The 13,733-nt window shown below is 52.8% G+C and overlaps 1 protein-coding gene across 1 annotated transcript in view; it reads right to left on the bottom strand.

The window, feature by feature from the left end:
- Nucleotides 1-10,531: 10,531 nt before the first annotated feature.
- Nucleotides 10,532-13,733, bottom strand: part of Vav1 (vav guanine nucleotide exchange factor 1) — a 39,598-nt gene continuing 36,396 nt past the window's right edge. The window contains exons 25-27 of the mRNA XM_021631826.2: nucleotides 12,408-12,522; nucleotides 11,892-12,043; nucleotides 10,532-10,833 (exon numbers count right to left, since the gene is read on the bottom strand). Of these exons, the coding sequence (XP_021487501.1) occupies nucleotides 10,780-10,833; nucleotides 11,892-12,043; nucleotides 12,408-12,522 (321 nt within the window). The 3' untranslated portion in view covers nucleotides 10,532-10,779. The remainder of the gene's footprint in view (nucleotides 10,834-11,891; nucleotides 12,044-12,407; nucleotides 12,523-13,733) is intronic.

Raw genomic sequence — 13,733 nt, 5'->3', positions numbered from 1 at the left:
AGGTAGGGAAGGGACTGGTTGAGACGAGGAGGGACACTGCAGGAATGGAGGGGACAGGAAGCAGTAATGGGCGTGAAGACCAAAACGCACTGCACGTGTGCATGCACAAGTCATAAACCCAGTATGTATAATGAATGTAGCTAGTTAAAATGCTAATAAGTGAATAAATATAAAACCTAAGGAGTTTGAGGGAAGAGAAAAGGTCAGAGGTAGAGAGAGGGTGAAAGAGAGAGAGAAAAGAAGAAGTCTAAGGATGCAGGTTCATAGGAAGGTCACAGGATGAGCTGAAAATGACTCGATAGGAAGCAAAGTCAGATGTTACCCCAGGAGACGACGGTGACCAGGGAGAGAACAGGACACGAAGATGAGAACCACCAGAGGAGATGCAGGGAGGCCAGAGGCTGTGACCAGCTGGACAGAACAAAAGGTAGAAAGACTGTAGGAGCAGGTGAGGCAGGACCAAAGCAAAAGCCACTGTCTTCTGGTAGGCGACAGGACCCAGCACTTGTGAGCTACAGCTCTGTGCTTGCTGCGCAGGATCAGGCCAGTCCACCTGGCAGTAGGGAGGGGCAGGGCTCAGGACCCAGCCTGGACTGAGGGGCTGGACAGCCTCTGGGGAGAGAGACACAGCCTTCTTAAGGGTGTGGTTTGTGATAGGGTCAGCCACTCAGGAGTACAAGATGGAGTCAATAGGTTATGGGGGCTAACACAAAGTTGGGAAAGGGTGGGGGAGGGACTGGAGAGAAGTTGTATGGATGAGTGGGGAGCAAATGTGATTAAAGTACATAGCACAGGGGCCAGAGAGGTGGCCCAGCCGTTAAGAGCACTCATTGCTCTTCCAGAGGACTTGGGGTCAATTCCCAGCACCCGATACCATCCCTAACTCCAGTTCCTGGAGGTCTGATGCCTTCTTCTAATGTCTGTAAGCCATGTATATGGTGCACACACATTTGGGCAAAACACTCATAAAATAAGTCTGAATGTTTTAATTTCTTCTTTAAAAGTACACTGAAAAAAAATACATAAATGATATTCTTGAAGAATTAATAAAAGGAATCATTTTTTTTAAAAAAAGAACAAAAAAAAAAAAAGAAGCAACTGAGAAAAGAGGGGCCATCCTGAGTTCTGGGGAAAAGCCGTCCATTTATTTGGAGCCATGGTCACCGTGGTTACCAGAACTTCAGAAAGGAGAAGTTTGCAAATCCTGTTTACTACATTTCAACTTTGTCAGGGTGAGGCAGGAGGCCATGACCTCTGATAAGAATCAGAAAGGACTTGAGAAATTAAATATAGCCCGTGTGTGTGTGTGTGTGTGTGTGTGTGTGTGTGTGTTGGGGGGCATGCGCAATCAGCTTTAATGTCCTCTCCCGAGCAGCATCCCCTTGCCTGTTTTGATGTATTTTTCACTCACTCTTTGAGAATTACCTCCATGCCTGTATGTATGTACTCTGATCGTGTTCATCACCACCACCTGCTCCCCACCCCCAGCTCCTCTCATCCACCCACCATTACCAACTAGGTGCCCTCCTTGTGGGTTGGTCGTCTTAACGTCCCGAGGCAAGGTTGCGCTGCTCACAAGCAGAGGATGCGTTTTCCTAAGACGGGGTCCCTAGCCAGCCTAGAACTCGGCAAGTAGAAACATGAGTGCTCGTGTTTGGAGAGCCAACACTAGAGCAGCTGGGCCAGCTCCTGAGTCCCCTTCTCATCCAACGACCTTCAGGAACAGCACAGCCATCCTCAGAGACACTGGCTTCTGGCCAGGATTTGAAGAGATTCAAGTTCCACGTGCAGCTTGGGTCTTGATCCCACGAGCCATCTCTCCACCCGCCCCCTTACCGATGCCAGAACACACAGGCTTTGTGGCTGTTCCCTTCCTTCTGTTGTGTAGCGCGTGCCTTGATAATTTGGTACCTGTGGTCAGCCGGAAGTGATAGGATCCTGGGGCAGTTAGCGTCCTCCTCCCCTGCAGAGGTTTCCTTTTCCTTTTCATTTGTTCGTTTGAATGTGCGACACTATGCACGTGGAGGCCAGAGGGCCGCTTGCCAGGGTTTGTCCTTGCCTTTCACCACTTGAGTCCCGGAAGTGGAACTCAGGTCGGCAGAATCGGCGCGAGCACCTTCCCCGCCGAGCCATCTCCCCACCCTCCCACAGCCCTTTCTTAGGGGCTTTTTAGACACGGCCTCTCTGTGTAGCCCTGGCTGTCCTGGAACTCTCTACACCAGGCTGGCCTCAAACTCTCAGAGATCCACCTGCCTCGGCCTCGCGGGTCCTAGGATTAAAGGCGTGCGTCACCACCCCCAGCCTAAGTTTTTATTAACACATAAAACATCACATTAGCCAAACCTCAGGACACAGGTTTGTAGTCCCAGGTACTCAAGAGGCTGAGGCAGGTGGATTATGGCCAAAGCCAGCTTCGGTCGGCTACATAGTGAGACCGGACTCGAGACGAGGGAGAGACGAGGGGAAGGGGGTGTCTGGGGAGTAAGGCTCCGTCAATGAAGTGGTTGCTAAGCAAGGATGTCCTCCCACCCCCACCAGCGAGCTCAACAGGCCCTCATTAAAGCCAGGGATCCAGCCCTGGAGAGGAGGAGAGGCGGAGACAGTGTATCCTCATGGCCCATTAGCTGGACAGCCTACTTCGCGAGCTCCAGGCCCATGGAAGTAGGGTCAGAAAGTAGGGTAGAACCCTCTCCCCAAAGCTTAGAAGAGGACACAGGAAGACTGTGAGAACCGAGGTCAGGCTTCCCAGGGTCGAGCCAGTCAGAGCGCAGCCCAGGGCGGAGGGATCTCCATAGCTCCGGCTCCGGACCCCGGCCAGTGCTGAGGGAGGGGGAGGCGGTTGCCCTTCCCCTGGGAGGCTGGCCGTGCCCCGGTGGAGAGCCCTCACACCCAGGACTACACGGACACCCCAAATTGGGCTGGATGAGTTGCTGCGTTCTTTTAAGTTTTGAAAAGAGGGCACGCAGTTGGAAGAAGGTTGGGATGAGAACGGAGGTGGGAGGGGTTGGGGAGCAGCAGAAGTGGGGCCCGGACGCCGTACCGCTCGTGAACGACAGGCGGCAGCACGCGGCTGCGAGTGAGCGCAGCGCGGCTGGACTACGCCAGAGGGGTCCTGGAATGAAGCCCCCAGCGCTGGAGAGGAAGGACAGACGCCTGCCGGAGTCCTGGGGACAAGCCGACCCTAGGCCTGGCCTCACTGTGTGGAATTCCACCAGTCCAGGGCCATTCCCCCGGATAAATGCATTTCTCTTTAAAAATAAAATTATCCAGGGTCCCATTCAACAGCTGAAGCTCGCGTCCGCCGAGAAATCGCTAGATAAAGATAAATTCTGAACACTGAAGGGGAAGGGCGACTGGGGGATGCCGCAGCGGGCGAAGGGGCTTGCCACCAAACCTAACGACCTGGGTTCAATTCCCAGGACCTGCGACTCCTGCGCGTTGGCCTCCACATGTTCCTGAGCACTCACACACGCACACACCAATCAAATAAATTCAATATGAAATTTTTAAAGTAAGCTGAAGACACCATCGCACCCCGGTAGTGCAGCTGTCCCTTCTGGAAGGATAGACGGGTGTTCCAGAAGTGCTAGGGCACCTTTCCGGAGGCCTCTCTAGGCTCGTGTACACAGCCCAGTGCGCAAACACACTTGCGCGCACCCGCAAACGCTTCCTTCTCCCCTTCCGTCTGCAAGCGCCCGCCCAGCCTGACGGCGTGTGATTACCGCGCGTGTCCACCAGGGGGCGATGGCGCCTTTAATTTCGTGCCGTCCGCCTGCCCAGTCCTGCCCGGGTGTGCCGGCTGCTTCTGCCTTTCAGGTTTACATCGCGCGCATCTTCATCCAGGTCTTTAAACCCCTAGTACAGCTGCGGGAGAGCATTTTGAGGACTTGCCTAGTTTCTGTTGCTCTAATAAAACATTCTGACCAAAAGAGGGGAGTGTGGGAGAGAAAGGGGTTATCTGGGTTTACAGTTCCCAGCCTGTCACTGTGGGGCAGTCAAGACGGACGCCTCGAACAGCTGGTCACGCGGCAGCCACAGCCAAGAGCAGAGAAAGGAAGGTCTGCATGGCCCCTCGTCCGCAGGGCGGGATCCCTGCCGAGGAACTGTGCCCCGCTGTGGTCACATCTATTAACATACGACAGTACACACACACACACCCCATTGTCCTCTGTCCCTCATCGAGACTCTCTTCTCAGGTGACTGTAGGTTGTGTCAAGTTGATTATGGTGTGTGCTGTCAGCCTGACACATAGAGTCATCAGGCAGGGAGTGGCTGAAGAATGCCTGACGGCCTAGGTCTGTGGGCGTGCACTTGAGGGGTTGCTCTGGTTGGTGAGGGATGCAGGAGGCCGCCCCGTGGGCAGCACCATCCCTGTGGGGGGGGGGCCGTATAGGGTGTGTGTGTGTGTGTGTGTGTGTGTGTACCTTTGTGTTTGTGCCTGTGTGTGTATACCTATGTGTGTGCCTCTGTGTGTATGCCTGTGTGTGTGTGCCTGTGTTTATGTGTGTGTGTGTATATACCTTTGTGTTTGTGCCTGTGTGTGTGTGTGTGTGTGTGATGCACGCCAACCCCGGCTGCCATTCCTCAAGGTTCCTTTCACCTTGTTCCTTGTTCCTTTGAGACAGGGTCTCACTGTTTCCGGACCTCACTGACCCTCACAGGGATGCGCTTCAGGGAGGAAAGACTTGGGATTGCTTTGCACAGTCCATTGAGGTAGAAAAGTCATGGCTTCTCACACTGCCTCGCGGTCAGAAAGCAGACAGTAAGCAAAAAGCGGCTGAGCTATAAGCTAGGCCAACCCCGAGAGACCCACTTCCTGCAGAGGAACCCCACCTCCTAAAGGGTCAAAACCTTCCTACTCAGCACTACCAGCTGGAGGCCATGCAGCGAAACCTGCTTGGGCTGACTAACGCATGTGAGAGAACTGTCTGAGATGCTGAGATGTGGAGCCATTCCTCACTGCAGCAAAACCTGCCTGGGCTGACTAATACAAACTCTGCCAGCCTGAGCCTTAAACATGGAGTGGCCTGGAGGGGCTCCAAGAACAAACCCGTAACTCCTCAGGATCACTCCCATGGAAGAATCATGGGAAAGGGCAAACTGCCATTGCCATGGTCATCATGGTGTTTACCTTGGCTGTTTAAATCAACTGAGAGGCATGCTTCGGTGGGGGGGTCAATGGGGTATCCTGAAAGGATTGCCCAGGAGGAAGGCCCCTTTAGACAGTGGCTGGCAGTTCCAGAGACAGAAAAAGGCTATTGGTTTTTGCCTGTTTGTTTTCGCCTCTTGCTTGTGAATCCATTGCCTCCCTCAGCCATGCCTTCCCAGGCCCCTCAGACATGGCGAGCACGTCACACCAGACTGCTGTGTCATGGCCTATCCTTGACCGGGCGTGTGTATAAGGCCTCTGTCGGCCACTAGACCAGTGTTCTCAGCCTTTCTAAAGCTGCCGCCCTTTAACCGGTGCTGCGGTGACCCGAACCATAAAATCATTTCACTGCTACTTCAAAAACTGTAATTTTGCTGTCGTTAATTAATTGTATCTGTTAATTAATTAATAATATCTGATATGTGACCCCTGTGAAAGGGTCATTCGACCCCCAGAGGAGTCGTGAGCCATGGGTTGAGAACCACCGCACTAGAGTGATGACAAGACAGCTTAGCTCTGAGGCTCAGCTGTGTGTGTGTGTGTGTGTGTGTGTGTGTGATGTATGATACATTCACACCTGTAACACCTGACTAGGCAGGTGCTCTCACCCTCCCAGCTGTGGAGGCCTCAGAAGGCTCTAGCTCCCCCATATTCCCCTGACACGTGGTCTCTTACTAAACCCATCGCTCAGCTGATAGCCAGCAAACCCCAGCAATCCTCCTGCCTCTGCCCCTCGGAGGACTGGTGTTACCGGTGCACATGGCCAAGCCCTTTTTACTTGGGTGCTGGAGATTTGAACTCAGGTCCTCACGTTTGTACAGCAATAACTCTTAACCTCTGAGCTATCTCCCCAGCCGTGTGGTGATGCTGTCCCTTCAAAAGAGTGTGTCCCTGTCTCTCTGGTACTGTGAGGCACAGTCATGACCCAAACCTTGAGTGAATTTTTCCGAGGTCAAGATGACCGCTGAGTCCGTTACGTCTCTGTCCACTGCCCACAAAGCTGGATGTAACATCGGGCCGTGGGGACCCTATACAATGGTGCCTTCCTGTATAATGTACACTCTGAGGTCCTGCCCTGTCCTTGCCGCCCCCCCCCCCCCCGCCAGGTTGGTAAGGGTGATCCCAGCTGATCAAAAGAAATCACGCAAAACACAATTTCCTGGCTCTTGACTTAGCTCTAAAGTACTACAGATAAAATCTAACCAGAGAGAGGCACTGCCAGCACCTGCAGCCGAGGGCAGTGGGTTGTGCACGGTAAACGATGCGAAAGTTCTGGAAGGCAGGCATTGGTGCTGGAGGCTGAGCACACTTATCAATAGTTAAACCACTCAGAATGGCAGGGATGGTAGAGTGCGTGCTCTGTTTAACCACAGCTTTAAAAATAAAGTCTGTTCAATAGCAGCGAGACGCCAAGGCATGAATAATATATGTTGAAGGGAATCGGGCTGATGCTCGGGCCTTTTCTGAAACAAAAGCAGCAAGACTAAGGGGGTGGGGCTCGTGAGGCCCCGCCCCTTCCTGATGACTAGAGTTAACGGTTGGGGGAGGGGCTCGTAAGACTCCGCCCCCTTCCCGGTGACCCATGAGAGTGAACAGTTGGGAGCGGAGGGTCATGTGAAGCCCTACCCATTCCTGGTCACTGCCAGGAAGGTCTCCAGGAGCAGGATAGACATTTCTTCACACTCAGTGACCCGTACCCCTGTAAACAGCCTCGCACCTCAACCCTGATGGAATTCGGTAGTCCATCAAAAACAGAGATGGAAATAGAAGCGGGACTGGGTTGGAAGAGGAAGGGATCAGCAGGAGTGAGGTGGCACAAGAGAGGGCGATAAAGGATATGAACAAAATACATCCTACATGTGGGGAAATGTCATTAAAATACCCATTATTTTGTATAAGTAATATCCGCTTAGGAAAACGTGTAAAAATAAGTCTGAAGCCAAGGGAACAGAGAGACAGACAAGAGAAAACGAGCTATAGTCTGAGGTGGTAAAGAGGCAGAATCCTGTGCCCACAAGACCAGCCACATCCCAGCACACCACGAGGAAAGGGATTTCTCTGCCCTGGGCGGGGCTGTGGCTCAGTGGGTAGAGCTCTCCCTTGGCATGCACGAGGCTCCGGATTCCATCTGGAGCACAGAATAAACCAGGCATGGTGATGCCTGTATCCCAGCGTGGTGGGTGGAACCAGGAGGATCAGGAGTTCAAGGTCATGCTCACTGCTAGTGAGTCCCTAGCCAATGTGAGATTCGTGGGACCCTGTCTCCAAAAAGTACAATAACAAAATAGATAAAAGAAAAATGGAGTCCCTTTCATAGGAGCAATTTCCTACCTAGGACTGTGACCCTGGTCAGAAGCCCTTGGTTGGGAGGTCATGACCAGGGCCGGGAGGTCACAATCCAGGGCTGGGAGATTATGATCAGGGCTGGAAGGCCGTGACCAGGGCTGGGAGGTCACGGCTGGGAGCGCAGAGCTCTAGGGTAGCACCTGCTCTTGTTGTTTTTCTAAGCGGCCGTGTTATCGAAGCAGCTTCTAAATATTTATGCGGACACCATCAGCCTGGGTCACAGAAGCCTCCTTCTACAGTGGACAGTAGTGAGCTAAAGATACCCGGGGGTTCACGTGCTGAGAAAAAGCGCGCCCACCCATGAAGGGGGCCACTGTGTTAACCCCGCCATCCCTGAGGCCCAGCGAGCATCACGAAAGAGGAAGCCAGAGGAGGGTGAGAGCAGGAGATGGGGAAGAGGACAGCGAAGCTCTGGCACGACGCTGACGCTCAGGAACTCACGGCAGCTGCGGCTGCCTGACCAAGACAGCACCGACCTTCTCCAGGCCGCAGCCCTCGAGGAGGGGCTCTGGGCAATGGGAGCTGCTGGGGGAGGGAGAGCCGTTCTTCGCTGAGGAAGTGTGAGACGGCCACACAGACCAGCATGTGTAGGCGGCACTAACTACATTTGGTGTGGAGTTGTCTGTCTGTCTGAAGACCTGAAGTTAGGAGGGGAATATGGTGAGGACAGGGTGGTGTAGTTGGAGGGGGGACATGGAGGGGTAGACGTGTGTACTGTACATGGTCATAGCCCATTGTACACAGATAGAAAACCCTCAAGAATGAAGAAACATTTTCTAAAATTGTTTCATGGGTGTGGATGTGTTGCTAAGATGCCTGTGTGTGCCCAATGTGTGTGGTGCCCGCAGAGGACAGAAGAGGGCATCAGGTCCCCAGAAACAGAAGTTACAGATGCCTGTGAGCTGCCATATGGATGAGGGGAAATGGGCCCAGGGCACTTAGCTGCTCTCCAGTCCAGAATAAGGAACGTTTTGTTGTTATTCTTTGATTCAGGGTTTCTCTGTGTAGCCCTGGCTGTCCTGGAACCTGTAGTTGCTCTGTAGACCAGGCTGGCCTCGAATTCACAGAGGTCCTCCTGCCCCTGCCTCCCAAGTGCTGGGATTAAAGTGTGTGTTTCCACACTCACCCTGGAAATTTTTTTATTTTTAAGAGGCGCCGTGGCATCCCTCACTTTCCCAGAGAAGATGCTGGGCAGCAGACCTCCGGGCAAAGTTATCCTCCTGCCTGGCAGCTTGCTGACAGCTTTCCAGACAAGTGAGAGGCCCTGCCTCAAAAGAAACAGTGGATGGCACTCGGAAAATTACATGCAGTTGTCCCCTGGCTTTTGCACATCCATGCACACATGTGCAAGCACACTTACATGTGCAGTCGTGCGCACGCACACATGCACACACACACACAGGCACACACACAGAGAGAGACACACACATGCACAAGAAGAAAAGGAGGTACAGTTCATATGGCCCTCCCACACACTCACTCTATTCCGGTGACCCTGTGAAACTTCCCAGCCCCAAATCCTTGTCTCGGGGTCTGACTGCAGCTGGGACAGCCTAGGACATTGAAACTGTGAACGTGATGCTGTTAGTAGCTCTGGGATCACCTGGGGAGCCGTTCTCTGGCTGTGATTGTGAGGGGCTGTCTGGGTTAGGCTGGCTCATGTGGGAAGACCCCCCGAGCGTGGGTGGCCCCATCCCTTCGGCAGGGTTGCTGAACACCAAGCCTTCATCTCTCCGCTTCCTGACTGTAGGTGCCTCACACCCTTGCCACCAGGCCTTACCTGCCCTGAACCGTAGCCACGGCAAACCTTCCTCCCTTCAGTTGCTTTCGTCAGAGTATTTTATACCACCAGTGTGAGGCGCTCGCACTGTGAACATGCATCCTCCTCAAGCGAAGGAGTGAGCAGGTCAGGCTGGCCTGTGGCGCATCAGTGAGAGAGCATCTTGACTGACGGTGCCAGCTCTGGGGGACTCCTGACCTGGACAGCAGTCCTGGGCTGTGTAAGAGTGCCAGCATGGTCCGGAGAATGGGAAAGTACGAGCCTCCTCCCGTGGACTCGGCTCCTGCCCTGACTTTGTCAGTGACCGACTGGCCTGGAAGCGCAGCCAAACGTGAAACCTTTCCTCCACAACCAGTTTTGGGTCAGGTTGTTCGTCACAGCCCCAGAAATCACACCATGACACGGGTCATGGTTAATAACTACACCAGGACTACGGGCAAAACGGTCCTAGGTAAGCCAGGGTGTGGTTGTTCTACCCGGCGGGCAAAGAAGACTCTTCAGTGTTTGCAGCGTCCCAGGGTTCCGGTGTGAGCAATGATGTCTCCACAGGAAACAAGACGGCAGAAGAAACCCAGCTATCTCCTCAGCACCCCAGAGCCCAAGCGCACAGGATTTAAGCTGCATTTTAGAAGAAGCTATATCCAGTCTTTTTTTCCTTGCTTAGCGTAATGTGGAAGGAGAGAACTCAAAATATTAATATTCTAAGGAAAGCGAAGGATGATGTCAGAGGCCTGTCAGTTCAGCCACTCAAAAAAACTGAGGCAGGAGGATGACAAGTTGAAGGCCAGCCTGGGCTGGAATGAGTTCAAGGTCAGTCTGGGCTATATAACAAGACCCTGTGTCTCCAAGATTTTAAAGAGAGTGAGGGGTGTGCCACAGCAGTAGAGCCATCTGCCCAGAACCCCCCCCCCCACTCCCAAGAGCGTCTGCGGTCATGGTCAGCAGTGGAGCCCTGCTAGAATGCCCCAGTGAGGGGCTCAGCAGGAATGTGTCTTCCTGGCATGCTGAGGCCGTGAGGTCCCTCCTCAGCACAGAAGACAGAAAAGAAGGGAAGGAGAGGCGTAGACTGGATCTCCGCAATCAGACCCTGTGAACGCAGCCCTCTCTTCTGCTCTGCTGGAATCCCAGCCTCCTTCTACCTATGCCTTGAAAGTCAGAGAAGAAAGGCATTGCTGTAGGGGGGCATGGCTGGGTAAACCTCTGTGGGCCTGCACCCTCCCTGTGGGTCCCCTTACAGACCGGATGGAGCACACAAGTTTCCATTCTCCCTATTTTATTAGAATTAGTCGCCTAGAGCCCCATCTTTTTCAGGGGACTTGAGAAAACCTGTGTGTTATAAATTAACCGTCTCTGGGCTTCATCCTGGGAGGCCTGCCACCTGGCCACCGGCCATCTGTACTCCATCCAGATGCTCCGCCAGTGAGGTCAGCTTAGGCCCCTCAACCCTGCTGGCGTCCTGGGCTCAGCCTTCACCTGCCTCTCTCCGTCCCTCAGGGCACCCGACTCAGCAGTATTCAGAATAGTCTTCCTCCACATAGTTAGCCGGGAACCAGCCAATCTGGAGAGAGAAGAGGAAGCCTCTATCACCTTCACTCCTCACACAGCAGGCTGGACCCCACCTGCCTTGGGGCCTTTGCACCTGTTGTTGATTTCCCTCTGTCTCCTAAGCTTCTGCTCCTGTGTTGCCTTCTCAGTTGCCCTAATTAACACAGTAAGCCCCACCCCCTCCACACACCTCTGTCCTTTCCCTGATCACGTAGAAGTCATCTAAATGACCACATATTCTGCTTGTTTACAGGATTAATTAGGAAGCCAACTCCCCGCCCCCGACACAACATGAGGTCAACAAGCAACAAGGGCAGAGTTTTGTCTTCTCCTCACCAGATTCCCGATGGCCTAGAACAGGTCCCAGCGCTCAGTAAACACTTCATTAATATTTCTTAGAATGTTGGGTGGACAGGTGGACAGATGAGTAGGTAGGAAGATAGATAGATGTTAGATAGATAGATAGATAGATAGATAGATAGATAGATAGACAGACAGACAACCAGAAAACTGAGCAGATGAGTAAGTGGGTGTGTAGATGGCGCACAGATGAGTACATACATGAATAGACAGATAATGGATGGGTGGATAGATGGATGAAGGGACGGATAAATGAAAGGGGAGATAGATGGGTAAATGGATGGATGAGTGGATGGATGAATGGATGGATGGGTGGGTTCTGGGGATCACACCAAGTTTGTGATCCAAGCGCTATACTAGCTGAGAACCTTTCTAGCCCACTAACAGTCATTTTCACCCTCAGCACGGGAAGAGCGGGTGAGGAGCTCCCTCAGGGAGCCCTGTTCCCCATCGCCATCCTGATCTCTGCCTGGTGTGACCGCCTGCTTAGGTCAGAATGATCTCATTAAACATTGTTGCACAAAGATAACGGGACAATGCTTCCTCTGCACCCAGAAGAATCTTCAGCTCATAGTAGGTCCTCAAAAAATAGTTGTAGGTGGGGGAGACATGTGCTATCGTAGGGGTGGCCTGCACAGGAGCCACACTCCATCCCACTGCAGCCAGGTGACATCACACACCCCACCCAGATGGCCATCCCTCCTGCCTCACCCGGCCATAGATCTCTCCACGCCACCAGCCTTGCTGTCCCTTCTTGTTGAGGATCTTGATGATGTCACCTTCCTTAAGGGACAGCTCGGATCTGTCCCGGGCACAGAAGTCATAGCGGGCTTTGGCAGTGCCAAAATACTTGGTGCTTCCAGCTGTGAAGAGAAAACGAGATCCGTACACATCTAAGATAAACACCCTACCGCCATCTGGAGACAGTGCAGAAAGGGGACACACTCTCAGGACAGCGCCATCTATATGTAGGGCTTCTGTGATGGTTTGCTTCGCTCAGGGATTATCCGCATTGGTTTCACCGTGTCTGTGGGAGTTGTCTTAATGAAGTGAATTGATGTGGAAGACCCAGCCCACCATGAGTGACATCATTCCCTAGGCTGGGGAGAGGCTCTTGTACTTCGTAAACGTGGATAAAGTGAGCTGAGTGGAAGCGAGCAAGCTCACATCCACCTCACTCTGCCCCTGACTGTTGATGGTGTGTGACCAGCTGCCTCAAGCTCCCACCTGGTGGCTTGCTGATGGCTCTTCTCTCAGGCTCCTTGTAAGGGAACTGCAAGGTGGTGTCTAGCGACTTGAAACAATCTTTGAGGGAATTCTGCTGATAAAACTCCACCAGTTCCTAGAAAAACAACCACAGCCCAGTTGACGTCGCAGCTGGCCAGCAGAGCTCAAGCCCTTATCTGCACTCTGAACAGCCCCTTGGCTGCTCCCGAGGATTGGGGAGCGCCTTCCTCTGCTGGAACAATGGGGCCATTTGCGGAAGGGAGCCTGTGATGGGAAATATTGACAGCCAACCTGCAGGACCTGGCAGATGAGCCTCTGAGATGAGCAGAGCATCCCATGGCTGAGGTCCCAGGGTGAACAGAAAGGAGAAAGCAAGATGAGCACCAGCCTCCATCTCTCTCTCTCTGCTCCCTGTCTTAGGAGGCAGCCTCCTCAGCCTCCTGCCACCACACCCCCCTCCATGACCGTCCTCGGCCTCCAGCTGTGAGCCGGAAGAACCTGTCCATTTTTAGGCTGCTTTGTCAGATGTTTGGTCACAGCAACAAACAAAGCAACCAACAGACACCACGGGCTGAGGCCGGTTCTCCAAATAGCCAACTCATTGTACTTCCTGCCAAGTGTACGAAGCAGGCTCACCAAATTTAAGGCCTCCCGTCAGTGCCCGTGTCTTTATAATTAGTGATCATGAAACCACAGGCCAGTGTGCACAGCATACACTACCAAGGTCTCCTAGGGACCCTGAGTGATGAGGATGTTCACAATTCTGCCATGTTACATTTACTTATTTATATCTAGGGGGACAAATGTCACAGAAGTCAATTTGTGGGAGTCCATTCCCACCTTTTACCATGTGGGTTTGAGGGACCAAACTCAGGTCTGATCGATGGTAATCACCTTTCTAGAGAGGACTAGAGGTGAGCCAGCCCTCTAGTCCTCTCTCATTTTATAAACAGAGAAACAGGGACACCAAGTTCTCTGCCCAGGTCCCACCACAGACACAAGACAGGCATGATAGGCAGCTGAGTTTAGACCTGGGCTCTGTAAAAGACTTTAAATTTGACTTCAACTTCCCAGTTTGTTGGATTTGTGGATATTTCTACCACAAATAGCTCACACTAATAACAAGGAACCAGTTGGGTCCAAATTCAAGAGCATTCACAAGCAAAAGTTCAAGAGCTCCAGGCCAAAAATGTTCAATATTATGAAAAAAAAAAAGAGCCTGGGATGGGACAGATGAGGTGGCTCAGTGGGTCAGGGGCCCGGAGACCTGGGTTCCATCCAGAACCCATGTAAAGGGGGAGGGAAAGACCTGAGGCCAGAGTCCTC

This window comes from Meriones unguiculatus, chromosome 17, assembly GCF_030254825.1.
Source record: "Meriones unguiculatus strain TT.TT164.6M chromosome 17, Bangor_MerUng_6.1, whole genome shotgun sequence".
Classification (NCBI taxonomy): Eukaryota; Metazoa; Chordata; class Mammalia; order Rodentia; family Muridae; genus Meriones; species Meriones unguiculatus.
Note: the sequence above shows the minus strand (reverse complement) of the source record. Positions and strands in the feature narration are given on the sequence as shown.